General features: G+C 42.5%; 1 protein-coding gene and 1 long non-coding RNA gene across 4 annotated transcripts in view; one reads left to right on the forward strand and one right to left on the reverse strand.

Moving 5' to 3' along the window:
- Positions 1-450: 450 nt before the first annotated feature.
- LOC128345105 (uncharacterized) lies at positions 451-8,659 on the forward strand. Of its 2 annotated transcripts, none has more exons than XR_008316268.1 (2): positions 451-1,681; positions 1,811-8,659. It is a non-coding gene; the product is annotated as an uncharacterized LOC128345105 (long non-coding RNA). The 2 variants fall into 2 exon arrangements; XR_008316269.1 differs by having other exon boundaries at positions 451-678.
- A 763-nt stretch (positions 8,660-9,422) lies between these two features.
- Positions 9,423-24,132, reverse strand: part of FBXW12 (F-box and WD repeat domain containing 12) — a 29,634-nt gene continuing 14,924 nt past the window's right edge. For both annotated transcript variants that reach the window (XM_053296509.1, XM_053296510.1), the window contains 6 exons: positions 23,879-24,091; positions 21,248-21,412; positions 16,704-16,911; positions 10,572-10,756; positions 10,366-10,493; positions 9,423-9,774 (listed from right to left, as the gene is read on the reverse strand). In XM_053296509.1, coding sequence (XP_053152484.1) covers positions 9,675-9,774; positions 10,366-10,493; positions 10,572-10,756; positions 16,704-16,911; positions 21,248-21,412; positions 23,879-24,091 — 999 coding nt within the window. In that variant the 3' untranslated portion in view covers positions 9,423-9,674. The remainder of the gene's footprint in view (positions 9,775-10,365; positions 10,494-10,571; positions 10,757-16,703; positions 16,912-21,247; positions 21,413-23,878; positions 24,092-24,132) is intronic.

The following is a 24,132-nucleotide window of genomic DNA, read 5'->3' on the forward strand; positions in this document are numbered from 1 at the left end:
AGGGCTTACTCCCCAGGTGAGTGAGCATAGGCAGATTTGCAGCCTTAAGTTGTATTCTATTGCGCTTCAAATCGGCACTGCAGCAAGAACAAAAAGCCTGGTGGGTAGCACTTTAAAGGCGAACAGGTTTAGTTTACCGTGTGCAGCTCGAAATGTGTTAAAGCGCTACAGAACTCTCCATTGTTTTATTGCTCCAGAGTCTAACGTTCTTAACGTGGGCGTGGCCAAAGAGTTTCTCCCGCCCGAAAGGGCAGCGCGCGGGGGAAGAAGAGGACGAATTGGGGGCTGTAGAACTTGAACACGAGCTCCCTCGAGAGGCACTCATGCCCCTTCTCCAACCAGGTAAGAAATTACTGGCTGACAAGGGAGCCTTGCTGGCCTTCTCACAGCACTTGTCCAATCAGAAAACAGGATCTAGCCCTGGGGCGGAGCCATGTGTGGTTTGCTCCAATGAGTACGGCCAAGTGAAGGTGATGGACAGGTCATGCTCTCGCCTCAACCCGCGACACGGCTTAGAGGCGGAGCCGGGAGGCGTCATCTCGAACATCTTTTCCCGTGATCCAGTGCGGCGAAAGGCGGTAGCACCACTGCAGGAGTAGCACCAGCGACTCCATCCGGGTGCTGTATCGGCTGGGTCACCCTGCCGTAGGAAACGGTCGCGGACCGCCACAGGACTTTGTGAGTGGAGGGAGGCTGGGATCGGGGGGGAGGCAACCTTTCGCAAGGGGGCGGGTGCTAATTTCCTGCTCTCACTTACTCTCCCCCTGCGCGGGAAAGGGAAGAGCTGGTTGAAGGGGGGCTGAGTCGAATTGCGAAGCAGAAACTACCGGCACGTTGTGCCTCACCGTCTCTCCCTACTCTAGCGAAACCTTCCCCCGCGGCTTTCCTCTTCAGACCCCTGCCCCTCCCCCGCTTTCCCTGACAAACCTGAGGCTCCGGGAAGTGCCGCCTACTTGGCTGCTGCTGATTGGTTGCCTGGCTTCACTTTCTGCTGTGGTTGGCTGAAAGCTCTGCTTGTATGTGTGACGTCACTTCCCCTAGCAGGTTCGTGCTGGGCAAGGGAGAGACCTTGGCTGGCTGGGGGAAGGGGGTGGGGCGCGAGGTGATGCTGCGGCGGGGACTCCCAAGCCAGAGGGAAAAGCCCCGCCCCGTCTCTCCAGACACCCCCCCCTCCACACACACACACCCTTTCCCGCCTGCTGCCGGCCGAGTACCGGCGCTGCTGCCTTCCGTCGCTGGTTCTCAGCGCCCCCCCCCCGCAGCTGGAATGCTGGGCCCCGGGAGCGCTGGGCGGGAGAGGGGAGGAAGGGCCTGCAGCTGGGCGACCCGCGCCGCGTGGTGATCCCTAGCAGGCACTGGCCCGAGTTCTGCGCGGGGAGGGAAAGGGCGGGCTGCAGCTTCTTGGCAAGCGGCTCTCCTACCACGAGGCGCCTCGTCTCTCCTTCCCGCGCGTTCTCTCTGGCGTTAGACCAAAGCTGCAGCCTCCTGCGCGCTGACTTGGGAGTAAGCCCCGTTGAATGCGGCGGAGCTCGCTTTTGCGTAAACCATCCGAAGTGATCGGGCTGCAAGAGCGCTTCCCTTGAAGTCAAATGGCGCTTCTTTTGAGACCGGCGGGGATTGCCAAATTTCGCCTGCCTGCCTCTGATCTAAGAACTGCCTGTATCTTCATAGATAGGGAGTGGTAAGCTACCTCCTATTTTAGCGATTTAGTCAAGTTGTGACTTATACCTGCGTGTGAAGGGTAACAAAATCTTGAGTTTCCTTCTCACCTGCCTGTTATCTTACCTTATCTTTCTCTTCCTCTCCCCAGATTCAGATGAAGCCTGACCCATTCCTGCTGAAAATTTTTAGTGCTGCTGTTCTGATACAGCTTAACCTCCAAGTTCAAAGCTTCAGATTTTAAACATGATGATCTGGGAATAATGTCTTTAAATCCACACAGTTCTATATTTCTCATCCATACTGCTCCTTACTTATTTTAAGTATTTTAATCACCCTCTTTGAAGCAGCCTTTGCATAGCTGTGCTTCAAAAATATGTATTCGGGGTATTCACTTGTAATTTTGAATTTGAAAAAAGTTGCAAAGAATTTCATATGGCTTTTCTGGAGAAACATTAATATAGACAGAAAAATACAATTATGTACTTGAAGACTGTGATGACTTGTTTTCTTTTTTAATACAGCTCTGGAAGCAGAAACCTTAGTCTCAGATGTGGTAGCCAGAGTTTGCACTGAATACAGGAAAGTAATTGGGAGCAATTTGTGTTTACTTCTGGTTGCTCCTTGACTGCAAGGGTATTTTAAAGCAGGTTGCTGAACTACTCAAATAATCAGATATGTGGAAAAACAGGATTTTGGCTTCGAATGATAAGGTAGAAAGTAAAATAAAATTTTGAAGAATAGAAAGACATCCTTTGATAGATCATAGAATAAATGCTGATTGTTTGACTACCTTGGTATTGTTGGATCCAGTCTATAGTGTTAGACTGCAGCAGAAACCTATTTTAAGTCTTAGAATATTGATCTCCGTATAATTTGACAAGTTTGCTTTGTTACAGAATATATTGAAGTTGTTAGATGTATGTTTTACAAAAAATTTTGAAACACTTCAAATAACGGGAGAATGGTGTGCAAGGTATGTGTACTGCCATCTCTCAGGCAAAGCAGCAGGTTTGGGCTTAGAAGCTGAGTGGGAGATTGTGGGAATTCATCAAGTACTGAACTCTGTGGGAGGATGAGGAGTTCAGTTTAGTATAGCAGTTTTCACAGCAGTTAGATTATAAATTCAAAATACTTGAGATGGTGTTTGCATGTCAAGGTGAAGTTTTGCTGGACAACATAGTAAGGATAATGTGGAGAGGTTTTAGGTCCCATGTGGCTAAAGGCTTATGTTGATAGACTGGCTTGGGTAGTGATAGGAAATGGCACAGAGTGACTTGAAAGAAGATAACCTTTGGATACAAACAGTGCCATAAGGAATTTATTTATTATTTTTTGTTACCCAAGGCTAATCTTTAAAGTGTGATTTTAGATGTGCTTTAGCCTAAGCAGGCATACGTCCTTTATTTTTTCACCTTAAACTCATTTGTGATTTTTCCACCTGTGAAGTAATTCAATCACTGAGCATAATTAGCCAGAATTTGAACATTCGTACTTGGTGTTGATTAAAGCAGTAGGGTTAAAACTGTTCTAAAGCCTTCAGTTGAAATACAGAGATTTAAAAGCACTTAATTCTGGCTGTAACTTTGTCACAGTTGAGGACACTTGAAATTTCATTACCTCTAGTCCAGCTAATGCCATACAGGTATGAAAGCAATTGCAGGAGGGGTTGTATCACAGTGGTAGAGCACAAGCTGTGCATGTAGAAGGTCCCTGGTTTTTCCCCTAAGGCTAGGAAAGACCCTGCTGTGGAAGAATACTTCAGTGTGTGTATTCCTAGTTGCAGGAGGAAGTATGCACACTTTCCCTAGACTCAAAAGCCTATCAAGGGCTAGCACTGCTGATACTAGAGTTCACTGTTGAGTGGGTATAGTGTTGTATTGGAAGTCTAATCTTTTAACTTTCTGTACACCTACAGTTCTTTGTGTTACAGTTTTTCTTTCTTTACCTGTTAGATAAAAGGACTACTCGGTTGTCCAATACTAATTAATAAACTGGAGCCAGGTGTAGTAACTTACCTATCTTAGCACTCTAATATTTAATATAAGCGGAATTCATTAGCAAGTCATTGAATATAACTTATTGAAATAAATGTAAGCGCTCAACAAATTGAGAAGAAATGTCTGGGATGACATTAAAGCATTTGAGTGTTGCTGTTCTAGTCACAACAAAGGCCCAGTAAACTGATTCCTGTGCATGTATAATATAAGAATGGTGTGACTGAAAAATCCTATAGACTTTCAACAGAGAGAACCTGGCAGGTGTGACTGTATCAGCTGAAAAAATGTGCCAAAGTGAGGTTGGAGGAGGAATAGAATAAGGAAGGAATTCTGTAGAATTGTGTTAATCTGGTTTTTGAAGTTATTGAAATGCTTGAAGCTAGTTGTTTCTGTTCTGAGAGTGCTTCTTAGAATAGGTTTTTAAAGATTGAATGTCTTCCTCAGATGTGTCGCAGTGTAATGTTTGGTGATGGGCAAAGATTTTGTAAATATTAATACCACCTCCTTCTTGATGGTAGCTTCCACCCCCATAAATAAGTCATAAAAACCCACCAAGTAAGGTTAGCATATTGTATTTTTCTTCTCAACAGTAGAGAGACCTCTCTACATTGTCTTTCTATCTTGATTTACGTTGGCATCATTCTGAGCCAGTGTAAGCAATTGGAAAGCCTGGGATAGTGCTGTCTAATGGCCAGGGATAAGCTATAGGGCTGAGAGATTCCTGCCTGCAACCTTGGAGAAGCCACTGCCAGTCTGTGTAGACAATACTGAGCTAGATGGACCTATGGTCTGACTTGGTATATGGCCACTTTCTATCTTCCTATTTTGGACATGGACAAAAGTGTTCACCCCAAATCTCTTTTTTAAATCATGGAGAACTTTATGAATCAGTTGCAAAAGCCTTTCTAATACTCAAAAGTAGGGATGTGCAAAACGTTTCAAGCTCAGAATGTTCCGACTTGAAATGGGCCGTTTTGAGTGTTCCAAGCTTGAAACAAAAAACCCTTCAAAAGAAGGGCCTCTCGAGCTCGGAACAACCCTGTTCTGATGTTGAACATTTCGAGTGTTCCAAGCACCATTTTAGAGGGCTGTTCTTTCTGGAAAGAGATGGTCTACTGTTTGGGATTGGTGGGTAGACTAGGCCAACCCCCCCGGAATTAGCACCTCGGCCTGTCTCGGAGGGCTGGTCTACCCACCGACCCCGATCAGTAGACCAGCGCTCCCCAGAAAGAACTGCACTCCAAAATGGTGCTTGGAACACTCAAAACAGTCTGAGCTAATTATTCTGAAACAACCAGCTCGACTGGTTGTTCCAACGAAACATTCTAGGGGTTTGCATTTCATTTCGAGAATGAAACACAAAATCCGTTCCATACACATCCCTACTCAAGCCTTCTGTACCATGGAGACTTCTGGCATCTTCCAGCAGAGGAGCAAGTATAAACACTTAAAGTCAAAATTTAGATGGTTTAGATTCTTTATACCAAGTTAAAATACTTTAATATACCACTGACTTGAATGGATTGAGATTTAAGAGCATAGTATTCAAAGGATTCCTCTTAATTTGCAATATTCTTCCTTGCCTGTCTAACTTCTATCTCTTCTTGCAGTGCAATTGTGCACCTACATGACTTCTTCAGGATGTAGAAAAAACCTTGCTCTGCATATAACTAGTGTCATGGATGTACTCAGTTTTAATCTCCAAAGCATCTGCCTTCAAACATCCTGATGTTAATAATCACTCCTGGTATATCTCTGTTTTGTGACAAGGTTCCAGTTGTGGTTTTTTGTTTGTGTGTGTGGGGGGGGGATTTGTGTTTGTGTTTCTTGAAGAGCAGTCTGCATGGCAAGACTCTTGTGAAACTGAGTGGACTTTTAAAAGTTGGGGGAATATGAAGACCTACAGTTTAAACATCTATATAGTTAAATGCCATTTGGCATCACCCAAGCCCTTAGGCATATTTCAAGTAGCACTTTTACTTCCTAGTAGGTGTACATATTCCATACCTGGTAATATGCCCCTCCGGTGAAAAGCTTTCATGTTTTGTGTTTGAAAGTTGAAGTTAAATTAAAATGAAGTGAAACAGTTCTTGAGTAGAACATCTTATTCAAGTGTCATGCAGTGATATTCTGTTTGTTAACAGAAGACACTCAATGTATGTTGATTTTTGGTCCCATTTTCAATTGTAGCATTCATGTCCTCAGTTCGTTGCATATTGATGTAACTAGAGAAGCTATAGTTTTAAATATATACTTATTATTTGTCAGTTACAGGGAGCAATGTGTGTGTGACTGTGCGCACAACTCCTGTGCTTGTGGTTGCAAGCATGATTTGTCCCCTTAGCTAAGCAAGATCTGCCCTGGTTGCATATGAATGGGAGACTAGAAGTGTGAGCACTGTAAGATATTCCCCTTGGGATGGAGCCGCTCTGGGAAGAGCAGAATGTTCCAAGTTCCCTCCCTGGCATCTCCAAGATAGGGCTGAAAGAGATTCCTGCCTGCAACCTTGGAGAAGCTGCTGCCAGTCTGAAGACAATACTGAGCTAGATAGACCAATGGTCTGACTCAGTATGTGGCAGCTTCCTATGTTCTTAAGTAAAACGTTGCATTAGTAAGTTCTGACAGTCACAAAATTTTGTGTACTGGGATTATCACTACCTATGTGAATGCTGACTTTTGCCAAATGTTGATATTCAGTTAACACAGATGTGTCTTGTAAAAAGCAGTGCTTACCAGTAAACTGCATCATTCTTCACAGTATGGGTTAACATGACATTTGGCATTTTACTCTGTTGAGATTGTAGTGATGTGCTTAGGCTTCTTTAGAAGGGTTTTAACAAATGTTTCCTCCTCTTTTTAGGTTTCAGCATGGAGCAGGATGAAGAATACTGTAACTTGTTCTTGTGGCTGAGGTTTGCTGTCCTGAGAACAAAAGCTCAGCAATTCTTGTATATAAACTATTGTTTGGGAGGACAAAGCTTTTGCAAAAAACTCTTTTAAATGACAAAACTTGAATGTTTTGAGAGTTAACCTTTGCAGCTTTTTAATCTTGATTTTGAAAACTATTGCCATCTGTTAAGTGAAGATACCTGCACTGTGGGATGAGGTAGTAGGTTGTATAGTTTTAGGGTCACACCCACCACTGGGAGATAACTATACAGTCTACTGTCTTTCCTAAAGAGGCAGACGGTCAGCAGCGACAACTTTGACTTAAATACTGGAGTTATTGGTTTCATTAGCTTAAAAGGAAGGTTTAAAATAGACTGTGGACAACAGGGTGTTTCCAAAACTTAACTTTGCTTCTTGGGTAATTCAGAAGGCTCACTGGGCAAGGAAGCTCCTATTGCCGTACTGCCCATCACCTTCAAAAGCAGATTCTTGGATGGAAAACTAACTGAAAATGGAACTTTCTCTCTCGTAATTTTTCTCTAATCAGGTTGAGGTAGTAGATTGTATAGTTGTAGGGCAGTTATTTTGCCCTCTTCAGGAGATAACTATACAATCTATTGCCTTCCCTGAGGAGTAAAAAGTCTGCAATCCTGTTCTCGCTATGTTACTAAGAGCATAAACTGGATTTCTGTTCATAGTAAATCTGTTTGCATGCAAGTAGTATAACTGGATAATGCTACTTAATTTAATGCTAAAAAATGTTGCCCTGAAAACATGCTTGATGGGCAAGACTACAGTTCAGTGCTGTTGTGTCTATTTGTGCTTTTCTGTCACTTGAATATTGAGAAGAAACCTGATCTACTGCTGCTAGGAATAGTTTCACAGTTTTGTCTACACACACACACACACACACACACAGAGCCGTGTACAAATATTCTGATAACTCTTTCAGTGGGATTCTCCCACTTGTTGGAGCGGGTGGATGATCCAGGTTTGACATGATTCACGATGATCTTGAGTGACTACATTTGGAAAATGCCCTTTAAAAGCATTCCTTTGTGTTTGAGTTGCATGGGGGTATGGTGAAGTGTGTGTGTACTGATCACTGTTTTAAACTAATCCCTGTTTTAAATACTAAACACTGTACTCGCTGAAATCATGTTAACTCTGCCCAAAATTATAAGCTCTGCCTTTGTACTTAAGTGCACATGTACATTTTGATATATTCAGTTGATCTTTCACTACAGCCCTTTTTTTGGGGTAAAGAATTGCAGAAGACATGCTGGGTTCCTAGGAAGAGGTAGTAGGTTGCATAGTTTTAGGGCAGTGGTTTTGCCCACAAGGAGTTAACTATACAACCTGCTGCCTTTCTTAGGGCTTTAATATTACAACAGGATCATAGTGGCTCAGCCCAAATCTTCTTCTTTCACTAGGGAATGGCATAAAGTTTGCCAGATCACTAGAAAAGACTTCAGGTGGCCTGAGGAAACCAGGTCTTGGGAATGTCTTGCAACCAGTCGAATTTCTCTCTCACTCTCTTGCTAAGAGTTCTTTGTTAGAGTACTTTAGACACTCTCCATAGTAGCTGGAAGGCCCAGCTTTCCAGCCTGGCCTTTAATAAATACTAACTGTTTTTGAGTTTTATCTGGTTCTATATTTGTGAACTGCCTAGAGCCATCTGGGCGAGGCAGTATAAAAATAAGTGAATAAATAAAAGCTTGCTTCCAGCCTAGGGGAAAGTGGGTTTAGCTCTTGTCTAACAAGCTACATTGTAAAGCAGAAAAACTCAGAGGTCCATCCTGTTTCCTGTCTTATGTTACCTTGTCTAAGCACCAGTGTTCCCTCTCTTTCACTGTGCGCAGAATGAGTTTTGTTCTGAGTGGCAGTATCAAAACAATATGTGAACACATACATTCAAAATGAGGTCTTCCTGATTCAATCTGAGCAGGATCTAAAATTAACAGAGCAGACATAAAAATACTTTGTGCATGCTTATGTCTTAGAGCTAAGCACCCTTTGTTGGATAAAACTGGAAAATATGGAAATCGCACCAGAAGGCCCTTTAATGTTTTTCTGTGCGTCTACAGTATTAAAAGGTTGGTGTGCAGAGATTAATCTCGTCATTGGTGTACTTGCAGTATTTGTACAAGCTACTTTTGGGCGTGTTGAACTGGTAAGCATCCTCTTCCTTCTAGTTAACCCAATTGTAAGGGAATTTGGGAGAAATCAGCTTTCCACAGATTGAAATCCTTGATCCTCTGAGACCTCCCTTGCAGTAAAGTAAAAAATCTAATTGCTGGGTGGGTATAGTGTTCCATGACAAAGGAGATCGGCTGCACTGTGTATAACTTGTCTTTTGTGCAGCAGTCTGTTGCTGTTCACTTCCCCCTTGACAGAAGTAGGTGTCTCATATACACATCTGTGAAGCTTGCTAGGATCTTAGATATCCACTGTGTGGTCTCATCCTAAAATTTGAGATGTCACATTAGGACTGTCAAATACCAAACTTTGGTTTTAAATGAATGTTACTTTTGCCAGCAAGGGGGGTGGGGGGGGGGGATGTGCCATAACTTGGCCCGCAGCTCTTCTGTTTCTTCAAACTGCAAAAAAGCTTTGCTAATGTAAACTTACAATGCAAACAGAACTTGAATGTAAAATGTATGAGCAGAATGGTTCTGCTTGCACATGGAGGAAGAGAAGCAGCTCTTCTGCAGGTCCAGCCCTCCCATTCTTCAACCCTTGAATGTATTTTTGGTGCTAACAGAGGATTTTGTGAAAATTGCTCTCCTGCTTCCTTATTGTGGTAACAGGAAGTACCTGAGTACAACCTTTCTGGATGCTTTCTGACAGAATAAAGAAACTATTATAGGTGTCTTTCAGTGTAAAAATAGAACTTTAATATACTTGTGTAAAGTTAATCCTGGACTTAAGACTCAAGTGTAGAAAAGGTAGCTATAATTTTTAGTACAAAATAAAAGCTTGGCTTTTACTTGTTTTCAGATAATCCTTTATAAAAGATTTCATGTTAATTCATCTAGACATATGTACATTATGTGCATATGTAGACTTGTTATACAGTTTGTCGAGACTGATTGTTAGATGAATGAGAATGTCAAATATTAAATCTTATAAATTAAAGGAGTATGATCTTAAGTAGTCTCTCCCATCAGTTCCAGCCACAACACCAACGATGCTGACATTGTCACAAGCCGCACTTCGGAAGCCACTAGTAGATAGTGGGGAGAAGCAGATCACAATACTCAATAAAATCTAATTATTAGCAGTTAACAGTCTTGTCACAGTCAGAAAACTCTTAACATCTTGTTCACTAATGGAAATTTGTCCCATGTTTAACAAGGAATATTTATAGTACTCCAGAAAAACCTTTCCAGTTCAATCCTATTTCAGAAGTTATCACTATCTACTTAAGTATATAGTGATAACTTTGAAATAGGATTGAACTGGGAAGGTTTTATACTTAAGTATATAGTTTAGTTATTTGCAGCTGAACAAGTGGTGCTTGTGCTGTAAGTGCCACTGATCCCAGCATGACTTAACACCAGACATGTGCTTAAGTGTCCCAAGTTTGCATGTTGAAATTTCATTTGTGTACACTGGAAATGATATAAATAGCAAATGGTTGGACATGTATGAAACCATGTACAAGAAAGAGATCAGATTACCACCCCTCTACATACATAGAAGTATTTCCCTAACACATGGTTTATGAGTGCCCAAGAGTGTTCATTTTTAAACAATAGGTTTATACATGTGTTTTTAATTTTTTCATCTTAAAGATTAGAAAGGTAATCCTCACCTTGACCATCTGTGGGATCCTCCGAGTAACTGATAGAGACTAACCAGTGAAGAAGATTTGTTCTCATTCTTCCAGGAGTACACACGGAGTGAGAGATCCATGGATGATGTGATAACATGAAAAGGATCCTACAAACCATACACAGAGTTAAAGATTGCCTAGTATACAGAGCAGAAAGTGGAAGTAGTGAAAATGATTGTATATACCACCCAGACTGATGTGATAATCTTGTGATGATCCTGGAAAATCTTTAATTCAGTCCCAGTCAGAGAATATAATTTCAGCTCCAGTCCTGATGCTATAAGAATGGTTTGTTTGCCATGTCCTTTGATAATCATCTCTGGCACCCATTGTTCTCGTCTTGGTAATGTGAAGTTTGCAACCTGCCGAGCTGTGGCATGAAACAACACTTTAGACTCCCAATGTTCTACTCCCAAGGAGTACTGCAAGAGTGTTCAGTTAACCAACAAATTTTGTTTCCTGATTCTCTCATGTAGCTAATGTAATCTTATCACAAGAATAAACAATAGTTTCATTCTATTCTACACGGGTCAGGCCTTGGAATACTGGTTTATATAAAAAGCAAGGCTGCATTAGAGCAGTGAGAGAGTAGCCTAGTAGAACCTCCCAGCCAACTGCAATAGGGAAGCAGCAATTTGATGCCTTCCCCAGGGAGCCCCAAAGTGTCCCTGAGGGTTCAGCAGACACATTTTTGGGTGGCTCAGAGGACTCCCCATCAAAAATAGCCACATTCCTGCTGTACTGATGTTTGGGAAGATCTATTAGGATTCCCCTCCATATACCTGAAAAGCAGACACCAATACCAACTCAGTAGCAGCCCAGGTGTAAAGAATGCCCACTGTCCTTTCCTCCTCTCCCCAAGTTGTTAGATTGTTGGTGCTTCATATGGTGCTTCAGCTCAAGAGAGCTCAGACAGATCTCTGGCACTACTTAAATTAAGGCAAGGATACCACCCCACAACTACCACCACACCTGTCAAAGATTCCATCTGCCTTGGAATCCCTACTCTTTAATCCTGAGTGTGTGGAAGGAGGATACTCTGGAGTTAACTTGGCATTAATGCAAGAAACACAGTTCTGTAGTTAATGGTGGAAGAAAAAGCCCAAGAATAACTAACCATTGTGCCAACACATGTGCAGAGTGCCTTTTTCTTTCTACCACATTAACTGCAGAGTGCATTTCTTGTTCACTGTTACTAATAACTGCAGAGTGCCCTCCCTTCATACACCTAGGATTAAGAGAGCAGGAATTCCAAGACAGAAAGAATATTTCTTGGCAGGGGTGGTGGGGGTGCTTTTATCCCTACCTTAAGTGATGCCACAGATCTGCCTGCTATCTCTGGAGCGGAAGTACCATAAGATCAGGGTTGCCCCCACTACCACCAATCCCACACCAAAAATAAAAGGCACTCTGCATACATGTTAGCCAGCCCCCTCCTGCTCTGCTCCTATCTTCATCTTGGCCATCTCGGCTCTGGGTCTTTTCCCTTTAGGAACATAGGAGAGACTCGGGAAACAGCTTCCTTGATCTTTCAGTGTAACTAATCAAGCACCCCCATGGTCTGTAGCTTGCCTTCTGTTCCCCTCACACTCCAACTCCACCCCCAGGATCACTAGAGATGGTGGTAGAGAAAGTTCCTCAGCCCTTCAGTATCCCGCCCCCCCAAATCAGAGCTGCCCCAGCTCATGCACCAAAGGCCTGCAATATTACAGAATTCCTCAGTTCCCTCACCCCAGCAGTATCCCCAGAGCAGAACAAGAAAGTGATGCATCAGCCAACGACGTATGTTTTCAGTCTCCACTGTTGCTAGTAGACAATGAAGTATATTTTCTTGAAAACTCTTTAATGATTTTTGTTCCACTACCTAATGCAGCTAAGGGACCGATACAGAAATCCAAGAGTTAGGAATACACCGTTCTGGGCACCACATTTTAAAAAGAATATAGATAAGCTAGAAAGAGGTTCAGAGGAGGGCAAATAAAATTGAGAAGTCTAGAAATCAAGTCCAGTGGACAAATGATTGAAGGAGCTGAGCAGTGTTCCCTTTAACAGGGATTCTCAGAAGTCATTGACTACAACTCCCAGAATTCCCAGCTGCAATGGCTTTTGATTGGGGATTATGGGAGTTGTAGTCAATGACATTTTGGAATCCCTGTTAAGAGGGAACACTGGAGCTGAGTATTAGCCTGGAGAAAATAAAACTTCTCCCTCTTTCACTACTGGAGGAGGAGGTGAGGGGAAGGGGAAAGGCAGCAACCTTCCCCCTCCATGCAGAGAGTGTTAACTTATATAATGGACTATATGTAAGTCAAGCTAGCAGAAAATTCATTACGAGCATCAGTAATTAAATGACTGGCATATTTTTTGTTTCATAAGAAATAAGGATGTTAAGCTTGGCTTTGATGCTGGACTAAGTATCTCAGTTTCAGATTCCACCCAAACAACAAATTTAGCCATAAACAACTCCTAATAGTTTTTGAAAGGACAGAGGAAATCAGGACCTTGGGTTATGTTTTAAGTCCTCCCTTGAGGGTTCCTCTTCCTAGTCTTGTTCCTGACCAGGGACAACTTTTTAATTGGTTGCCATGTTAAAGGACTCATTCAGCAATTGGAAACTAATTATGGAAAAGAATTGGATTTTTAAAAACTGATTGCTGGATAGATTTTACTGCCCAGAAATCCTGAAAAGGACTCTTGCTGCTGTGTACACATTTGAGAAAATCCAGAAATACTAGGGCAAATGGTGCAACTTTGTAATGTTTGAAGTCTTGACCTGGGTATAGTACAGTACAGTATAAATGGCTAGCCAGCTATTGTTAAATGTGCCCAGTAGTATGCAGGCCTGTTCAACTTAGCCCCACCCCCACCCAGCTGTTTTTGGACTACAGCTCCCATAACCCCCAGCCACAGTGCCCAGTAGCCAGGGATTATGAGAATTGTAGGCCAACATCTGCAGGAGGGCCAAAGTTGTGCAGCCCTGTGAGCTTTGCCATCATTATGTGCTCCAGTGCCACTCATTGTATAATGGGTGCTTTTAAAAAGTAATGGGCAATTTAAGTAGGTTTTTATCCAGATCATTTTAGGTCACCTCTTTATTGCACCCTTTACGACCCTAACCCTGCTCTGTTATGATTACAGAACAAACTAACTTCCTTCTTATTACAGTTAGGGATGTGCATGAAACTGATTTTGCATTCTGCTTCAAGCTCAGAATGAAAAACGAATGGCCAAAATGAAACAACTTGTCCAAACAGTTGTTTCAATGGAACAAACGCGATATTTTTCGAGTGGAGAATGGGGAAACTTGAAATACCCCATTGTTCCCCATGAGTAGCTCCTAGGGAAATGAAAATTAGGTTTTGTGGTAGGATCCTTGGGGGGGGTGGGAATTAAAGAATTTGTTAAAAATAGCCCGCTTGCCCAATCTTTTTGTGGGTTGAGTGGTAGGTAGCACCCATGATGCCCTATCACACAACCCACTTTGGTGTCCATAGGACCTACACATGGGGAACAATAGGGTGTTTCCAGTTTCCTCATTGGTCCCTATGAATGGAACAAACTGCATTCACAGAGTGCACACAAGTTTTGAATCACAATTTGCAATGCATTTTGCAACTCTGCCTTGAAAAACATTGCAGGAACACACAGTAAAAGGGAATCTGTTCTTCCCAACACAGAACACACATTTCAAACACAGTCCAAAAATGGCCTCTAAAGAACCACTGACCCAGAATCCACTGCCAGTCACAGTGCCTATGTTGCAGTGACATAATTGGTACAAATGGCTCTCTCTCACACAATTATGACTCCTTACTTCCTAGTATTCCAGCAGCAGCATCCTTACTTAGCAGCAAGCATAGCCATAAACTCAGCTAGAACAGCTTCAGCCACATTTTGACAGAGTACGCCTTGCAGACTGTAGAGCAGTGAATGAAGCATAAGTTAGTCTCAAGGCCAGACATGGAGCTCATCACAGCAATCACCAAGAAACATGTGAGAGAGCACTGCCATCTCACCCTCAACACCATCTCAAACACAAAACAAACCACAACTCAAGGAAGGCACTTAAGTTCTGCCTTTGTCAATCTGAGATCCAGCAAAACCAGACAGTTATAGCAGCAATATCACAGCATATTATACTCAGTTCCTCCTCCTCCACTGTATCCTTTTCAAGAGTGGCACAGTATAAGTGCTCTCTCTGCCTCCCAGTTCCTTTGAACACATTTTGAAATCCCCTCTGTTAATAGAACTGCTCTAGGGTGATCGGCAAGAACAGCCCTAGCTACATTTTAGGCTTGTGCGAGAGAATTAGCTATTTTGAATGGAGTAGTCCCACCTTCATAATAATTTCTTCAAAGTTTAGGTCACTGAAAGAACTGAACAAAGAGATTGGAGTTCAAAAATAAAGCATGGCTTTGAGGGTTTAGGGGTACAGCAGAATAAGAGATTTGATTAAGGCAATATTATTACTAAAACACGTTACAGAAATTAACCGGATAACTCTCAAAGAGGCGGGTGTCTTATGGCGGGTGACAGGGCAATTGTCCAAACAGTGGGTGACTCCAAAGTGTAGAGACCAAATGAAGCACATTGGTTCATGAAACCACGGCCAGTTATACCCCAAAATGTGCTCTGAAGTGAAAAACTGATTCCGCCTCCTTCCTGAGGCAAGGAATTCCGGTGGATCGCAAAAGAATCCATTCTTTGTTGGGTGTGCTAGAGTAAGCACAATGGGTGTTAATAAGTCAAGAACCAGCTGTATGTCAATGGACTGAAAGGACATGCAAGGACCTATCTGTCAGGTTGGAAGGACCCAGTAAACCAATCAGTATTGTTAATGAGCGCATCTCCCAAGTTCCTATGGCCCATCGGCCTCTTTTGTTGGGGAGAGGAGTAGCATTCACAGTGCCTTATCTGCTTTCCTGTTGAGATAATTAGTTTAGCTTGTTTGATGCAACCAAGGGGGTGGTGGTGGTAGAGTCAGTCTCTGGACAGAGACTCCTTGACCTTAACTTGAAAGCGAACTCAGGTCTGCTCAGACATTCCCAATAGAGCGAAAGGCGCGAGGCTAATCCCCTTTCAATTTGTTTGAGAGCTGGCGAACCTGGGAACGATCGTCCCACAGCCTGCTAAGTGACCTGTCCCCATATATTGACAAGCAGTGAGCCCACAGTCCCATGAGACTTAACATGTTAAGAGTGGGAACTACAAGTCTACAGTCCCAGACATAAGCAGAGAGGCTTCTGGGAGCCCGCAAAACAACAGTGCTGGCAAAATCTTTTGTGTTCCCCTTCCCTCCCCCCGGCCAATTGGGGCACAGTTGCCCATGACAACATTTGATTTGTGTGAAAACAAGCCAACCAAGAAGCAAGGAGATCAGAAGCCAATTGGAAGCCAGTGCCAGAAAAATAATCAAGAGAAGAACAGGCCTCCAAAATTGCACTCGAAACACTGAAATGTATCGATCGAAATGGGGTTGTTCTGCTCCAAACTCGAAACAGCCTTTTATTTAAAGGGTGTTCTGTTTCAAGTCAAGGCATCTTACCATCAAAACATTCTGCACTTCTCTAATTACAGGCAAACATGCAGCTTCCTGAGTAGAGAACACAACTAAACTAAAAACGAAAAGCAGAGCAAAGGAAAGTCCAAGGGGTGGAGTCTTAACTAGCCCATAACAGAAAGTTCTAATATTTAACCCTTCAAAGCAATACAGAAGTGGATGGTTCCTGTTGTTACAGCTTACCATTCTCCCCCAAACATATTCTGTTTACCCCATACAAGAAAGTGTCCATCTGCTAACTTTATCCGCTACTAAAAAGGAAATCAATGATCCAGGCTTGCTGCCACAAATGTGCACAAAATTCAGCTGCTTGTTTATATAATTGGAGAGTTTCAGAAAGCCAAGCAATTGCTCAGATTTAACTATTGTTTAAAAACTAAATGCCTAAAGAAGTTTTGCCTATATTATTATTAATTATTATTATTTTACATTTATATCCCGCTCTTCCTCCAAGGAGCCCAGAGTGGTACACTATATACTTGAGTTTCTCCTCACAACAACCCTGTGAAGTAGGTTGGGCTGAGAGAGAAGTGACTGGCCCAGAGTCACCCAGCTAGTATCATGGCTGAATGGGGATTTGAACTTGGGTCTCCCTGGTCCTAGTCCAGCACTCTAACCACTACACCACGCTGAGTTTAACATAATTACCAATGAATATCTGGAAAGAGCAATGTATAAAAGGAGTAAGTAAGTATCACTTTGGGGCATCTTCTGGAACACTTCTACTACTATTCGACAACAGTCTGAAGAAACCTACCTGTGATATTCAATTTATATTTAGACTTTTCACTGACTATATCGAAGCTTGTGATGTGAAAATTCAGTCGCTCTTTCTGCAGTATGGCTATTCTTGCTGATTCTGTTGGTAACCAGCAGGATACAAGACACTGATTTGACACTGGTAGAGGACTAGTTAACATCAGTTCATCATCTTCTGGATTAGTTGCACAATGGGTGTAAAGCACCTAGCATACAAAAATAAGACTTGTATATATATAGGCCCGTCGAAATGGCTACTTTAAGTGTTTGGGGATATTCAGTGGGGCTTTTCTGCTTTAAACTGCAGAGTGCCATGCCATGTCAAACAGTTTTTGAAACTTGTTTCCATTTCAAATGTCATTTGTGATATGGCATCAGGAATTGCTTTTCAAAACCACACGTATAATGTCCCCTTCGGCACTTGGAGCTATGGATCTAGGCCATTATTTGCAGCTGAACCTCCAGAATACTGATAGAGCTCTAAGCAATAGTTATGTGCTATGATATTTTTTAAAATATTATTTCTTTTTTACACAGTCAGGACAGGTGTTATTGACTGGTTTGTTTTATCAAGACATCGAGTCCTTCCCAAGGACCTGGGATGCCAGAATTTTATTGTCAATGGTTATAGATATCGTCACAGAATATAGGCTGTTCCCAGTAAAGCTGCTTTTTGTAATTGGCTGATGGTGATTTCTGTGGCCCCTATGGTGTTGAGGTGCTCTTCAAGGTCTTTTGGAACTGCACCCAGGGCGCCAATTACCACTGGGATTATTTTGGTCTTCTTCTGCCACAGCCTTTCAATTTCAATTTGTAGATCTTTGTATTTGGTGATTTTTTCTGTTTCTTTTTCTTCTATTCTGCTATCCCCTGGTATTGCTACGTCGATTATTTTGACTTGTTTTTCTTTCTTCTCAACTACAGTTATATCTGGTGTATTGTGTGGCAGATGTTTGTCTGTTTGTAGTCGGAAGTCCCATAATATTTTTACATCTTCATTTTCTTCAACTTTTTCAATTTTATGGTCCCACCAATTCTTGGCTACAGGTAGCGTGTATTTTTTGCAGATCTTCCAGTGTATCATCCCTGCTACCTTGTCATGCCTTTGTTTGTAGTCAGTCTGTGCGATCTTCTTACAACAGCTGATCAGGTGGTCCACTGTTTCATCTGCTTCTTTGCAAAGGCGGCACTTGCTGTTTGTTGTGGATTTTTCGACTTTGGCTCTTATTGCATTTGTTCTTAGTGCCTGTTCTTGTGCAGCCAGTATTAAACCCTCTGTTTCTTTCTTCAAGTTGCCATTCTTAAGCCATTGCCAGGTCTTGGTGATGTCTGATTTTCCACTTATATTGTGTAAATATTGACCATGCAGGGGCTTATTTCTCCATTTTTCTGCTCGGTTCTTGACTTGTTCTTTCTTGAAGGCCTGTTTTATTTCATTGGTGTTGAATAGTTTCGCGTTCTTGACCATTTGAAGTGCATCTTCTTCACTGTCCCTTATATATTCTTCAAGGCCTCTTTTCTCCTCCTCTACTGTTTGATGGACTTGCAGCATTCCTCTTCCACCTGAGCTGCGAGGGAGGTATAGCCTATCGACATCACTGCGGGGGTGCAGAGAATGATTGATGGTCATGATTTTCCTGGTCTTACGATCTAGTGTCTCTAGCTCTCCCTGAGTCCAGTCTATTATTCCTGCAGTGTATCTAATAACAGGTATAGCCCAGGTGTTTATGGCTTGTATGATGTTCCCGCCATTGAGTTTGGACTTGAGGATATTTCTGACTCTCCTGATGTATTCACTTCCAATTTTTCTTTTAACTTCAGTGTGTGCAAAGTTATCAGTCTGGAGAATGCCCAAGTATTTGTAATGTTCTTTCTCTTCCAGGTTCTTGATGTTGCTTCCATTGGGCAGTTCTATTCCTTCTGTTTTTGTTATTTTCCCTCTGTTCATTATTAATGCAGCACACTTGTCTTGTCCAAACTCCATTGCTATATCGCTACTGAATATACGGACAGTGTTTAGCAGTGATTCGATTTCTGACTGGGACTTTCCATACAACTTCAGATCGTCCATGTACAGCAGATGGTTGATTTTACTGGATGTTTTAGATGTTTGGTATCCGAGGCTTGTTTTGTTTAGTATTTGTGAAAGTGGGGTCATGGCGATTACAAACAATAGAGGGGATAGTGAGTCCCCTTGGAAAATGCCTCTTCTAATGCTAACCTGTCCAAGTGCCTCGCCATTGATTGTTAACTGTGTACTCCACATGCTCATTCGCTTTTTAAAATAAATATCTGAATGTTTTTGCTGACACCAGTTGTTTCTAAACATTTTAGTATCCATGTGTGAGGCAATGAATCAAAGGCTTTCTTGTAGTCAACCCATGCAACACTTAGATTGGTTTTTCTTCTCTTGCAGTTTTCTAAAATCATTTTGTCAATCAGCAGCTGGTCTTTTGTGCCTCTGGTGTTCGGGCAATTTCCTTTCTGTTCAACTGGAAGCTGTTTGTTAGTTAATAAGTGTTGCATCACTTATTAACTAACAAACAGCTTCCAGTTGAACAGATTAATAATAATAATAATAATAATAATAATAATTATTATTATTATTTCAATTTCTATATTGCCCTTCCAAAAATGGCTCAGGGTGGTTTACACAGAGATACAATAAATAAATAAGATGGATCCCTGTCCCCAAAGGGCTCACAATCTAAAAAGAAACATAAGATAGACACCAGCAACAGTCACTGGAGGTACTGTGCTGGGGAGGGATAGGGCCAGTTACTCTCCCCCTGCTAAATAAAGAGAATCACCACGTTCAAAGGTGCCTCTTTGCCAAGTTAGCAGGGGTAACTATGTTAAACAATGAGAGTGTTTAGGCTAGTTCTGTTTTTCACTGACATCTCACAAGCTGATTCAGACAACCAATCACTGAATCCTGCTGTTCTGGGAGATGCATTTGCTTGAGAAACATAAGATATGGCCTTGACCCTTCACAAATCCAGCCACTGCTGCTACCAAGAAGCAATTTGTGTGATCACAATGGGTGGAACAAGTGTGATGGGATTTGTAGAAGGCCCAGGATCTTTCCACGTCAATGTATGTCTATAAATACAATCTATTACATGAAGACAACTGCATGAACCAGCTTTTTGCAAATAAACCCTAACATGTGAGCTGGGAACCCATGCATTTCAGCTGCTACATCTGTGATTTACTCATTATGTTTTAGAGTTTCAACACTCCTAAATGTTGCAGCTGAAATCTAAGTTTCTAGCTCACCCGTTACATCACTCTCTCTCACCGCTTCTTATCACACAAATTTATTCTTCTTGGTAGCAGTGGCTGTATTTGTGAAGGGTCAAGGTCATATCTTAATGCATCTCCCAGAACAGGAGGATACAGTGACTGGTTGCAAGAATCAGCTTCTCTTAGTTTGAAAGGCCTATGAATAACAGAACTAGACTAAACACTATCATAGCACGTAACTATTGCTTACAGCTCTATCTGCATTCTGGAGTTTATACATAAATGCCAGCGAGAAAATAAAGTACATCAATGATACAAAAATACCCAGTTTGAAAAATCAAGTAGCTGAACATGGGAATTTGGGTTATGTAATCTCAGGATCAATACAGAAATTTGGATAACATTGATCCAACAGTAAATGCATCTGCACTAATACAGCTGTTTCCCCTGCTCTAGAAAAAATGGTTGATACCGCTCTTAAAAATAAATCCCCATACTTATTATGAGTTTCAGAAATGTGAGATTTTGCTTCATGTTCACTTTCAGTAACTGAATGAATAATTTAAAGATTGCTGTATGGTGGCATAGCTGGGGAAAAGATACTGTACAACAGATACAAATTGATCCAAAAAACTGCTTATACATGTGCAAGGGCCTTGTTCTAGCTCTATGCGATGTCTGGCATTTTCCTTTGAATGGAAGATCTCACCCACCCAAAGAACATGTCACCAACTACTACTGAAACACCCATCAGTTCAAAAACAGTTTACAGGAGGCAGGGGAAGGGAACAGGATCAAGACAGACCAAACCTACAGCCCTGTTGGCCTCATAAACCCAGGACCAGAATAATGTCATGATCAGAAAACAAGTGGGGAACATAAAAGGGCTGCATCCAAAAACAAAACAAAACACTGCACCACTAGTTCTTGTGCCCAAGTGAGCTGTGAAATTGGGTTTGTCAAACAGCAGCCTCTCCTACCAAATGCTGCTGGGCAAATCTCTTGAAATGGAGCAGGCTCAAGCTCATCTTACAGTTATGGTATGGGAGTCCATTGCTCAAAGAAAAAAAGCTTGTACATTTCCTAAGGGCACATCTGAACCCTTGGAGACGCCTAAAATAGCTATTTGGGTTCTAGCCCAAAACAAAAATACTTATTTCTTAACTGCAGAGTAAGGTTCCAGTTCACATTCAATACATGAATATTGGTGGTAATGAATTTGTCCATAAAATGTAAAAAAGAGTGATCATTTGTATTTAGGGAACAAATGTGTAGAATACGGTAGTATAACTGTACCTTTGGTGGTGACTGAGCATAATCAGTAGGGAAAACAACAATCCATTGCCCATCTGGGGAACAAAGTGACACATTCATGCCACAGTTTTGAAACGCTTTTGTGTATGAGATCTGGCTTAGATCAGTAGCTGCCAATGTATAGAGTCTACCTTCTTCGGTACCTACCTAAATCAAAAGGGGAAAATATTAAGAGTATGGTCAATAGTCAGGCATGAGGAGAGATTCTTTCTAAAAAATATTTATATACAAGCCGGGCTGGCTGCAGAGCATCTGTGCCTCCGCCTCTCCCCACCGCCCGGCCTACTTCTCCCTCCCCGCTGCGATTTGTGGCAGGCCGGCTGGCCGGAAAGCCGACCTGCGACCTCCTCCCACCTGCCAGTTCCCGGTGGCCAGCCCGGCCCACCACCACCTGCTGCTCCCAGCGGCCGAGCTGGCCCGCCCCCGCCTGCTCCCCGCCACCTGCTCCCACCGGCCAGCTGGCCACTGGCAGGAGCAGCCCGCTTCCCACCCCCCAATGCTTTCTGGCTGGCAGGCCGGCCACAAAGCCAGCCTGCCACCTCCTCCCGCCCGCCCACCAATTCCTGGCAGCCAGCTGGCCAGCATCCCTATTTTCTCCCTGTCCCCGTCGCTAATCAGCAGCTGCATATGAACTCTCGCGAGAGCTGCCACACATGAGATTAGCAACTGGTACACCTAGGAGAAATAAATATAGAGATAATTAAATTATCTCAAATTAACATATCAACAATTCAAATAAAATAAGAGATTTAATACACAGTGACAACCTTTTATTCTCGCTTAATATTTCAATTGTGCAATTTTATAGTCTTGTTTTGATTTTTCTATGTGAACCGCCTTGGGATTGTTTTAATGAAAGGCGGTATACAAATTTATCAATCAATCAATAAAAAAATAAACCTTTACCACTAAGACAAAGACCCAATGAATATACACATAGATAAATCTATAGAATAGATCCATGTATCATAATCAAATATATGATTAAAATCAATTTAAGAATGGGTCTTGTTCTGCCAATACACAATTAACAGTCTCCAGTTATTACACTTTTATTGTTCTTCTCCAACTTGTACCATAGCAAATAATTTCAGAGGTACTGCAAAATGGCTAAAATTCTCTTCCCACTTGTCAACATTATGAGACATTTCATGTCCAACATTTTGCACAGCATAACCTGGCACATATGAAAAACCTTGATAGGTTAGGCCAAAGGAAGGCCTTAGCAACATGTTGTGCCTGTTTAATCATATAAACTTTTACTTGTTCTTCCCTACTGTAAGAATTTTTTATACATTTTAGACAAACAATATATGGAGTCCATATTTATTGTTTATATTTTTATCCTTCTTTTCAACTGTAGTTCCCAACGCAGGTTATAATATCAACAAAATACAAATATACATTAAAATGTTAACCTTGTGGTAGCAAGCATGACTTTTCCCCATAGCTAAGCAGGGTCTGCCCTGCTTGCATCTGAATGGGAGACTTGATATGTGAGCAGTGCAAGATATTCCCCTCAGGGGATGAAGCCGCTCTGGGAAGAGCAGAAGGTTTCAAGTTCCCTCCCTGGCTTCTCCAAGATAGGGCTGAGAGAGATTCCTGCCTGCAACCTTGGAGAAGCCGCTGCCAGTCTGTGAAGACAATACTGAGCTGGATAGACCAATGGTCTGACTCAGTATATGGCAGTTTCCTATGTTCCATATCTGAGGGAGGGTGGCCAGCTGGCTGGCTGCAAATGGTAGTGCTGCAGGTAGATCCTGTTCTTTGAGGGGAGGAGCTAGCTAGTTGGTCTCAGCCAGGCTAACGGAGAGGGCCTGGCTCTCTAACCTCTATATTGGCTGTTCAAAGACTCTGCATTTTTTCATTTGGGAATTTTTGTCATATTCAAACCAGGAAATGTGTGTAATCCCCAACAAATATTTTAATTTGCCCCTTGTCAAAAATGTTGTGTTTGAAAAGTATCTTTACATAGAAATTCCTTAATTTCCAGACAGGCATGGAGCCTGACCACTGGCGGCCCCCGCTCACCCCACGTCTGACATGAGAAGCGAGGTGTATGGTCTGGCTCCTGAACAGAGCCGCAAGGCTCCATCCGGGAGATGGAGTCCAACTCCCAAAGGTGCCATGCGGCCCCTTTGGGAGCTAAACGAAGGCTGGTGCTGCGTGTGCAGCGAAGCCACGAGTGCAGCATCGTCCATTTAACTACTTAAGGGGGCGCACAGCCCCTTCAGGAGCTACTTAGGCTGGCGCTGCATTCGCAGCGCAGCCAGGAACAGCTCTTCCCTGCCTTAAAGGCAGGGAAGAACCGCTCCTGGCCGCGCCGTGAATGCAGCAGCCATTTAACTCCTAAACAGGGGCTGCGTGGACCCTGCTCGGGAGCTAAACCAGCACCCCTGAGTCTGACGTCAGACGCGGTGGGCGTGTCAGGGCCGTGAGGTGTGGCCCAATTGGGCGTGGCCCAGGTTCTTTGAACCCGTTCGCCCAATGGTAGCCCTGTCTGTTTCCAGATTTTAAGCATGTTGAGAGTTTCCATCAATCTCTAAACATCAGTTACTATAGATTAGGAATGCAAGAGGTATACAACAGTCCACCATTGGACTACTCACTTACTGTGAGGAATGGCTTATTGTTTACTGCATAGGCAACTAAAGAGCAATATGAGGATGCTGATGCTGAAAATGCTGCAAGCTCTTCTCCTGTGTCTCCGTGCCAGAGTTTGATCATGCCACACGAATCTGTTGTAACCACCAACTTGTAATGAGGGAGAGTGATCATATTTACTATTAGTGCTTCCTGTTTGGGACTTGACCAAATCTGTGTACCCTAATTGGAAACAAACACAGTCAGCAGATATGATCTATTTT

The sequence above is a fragment of the Hemicordylus capensis genome, chromosome 2 (assembly GCF_027244095.1).
Source record: "Hemicordylus capensis ecotype Gifberg chromosome 2, rHemCap1.1.pri, whole genome shotgun sequence".
NCBI lineage: Eukaryota > Metazoa > Chordata > Lepidosauria > Squamata > Cordylidae > Hemicordylus > Hemicordylus capensis.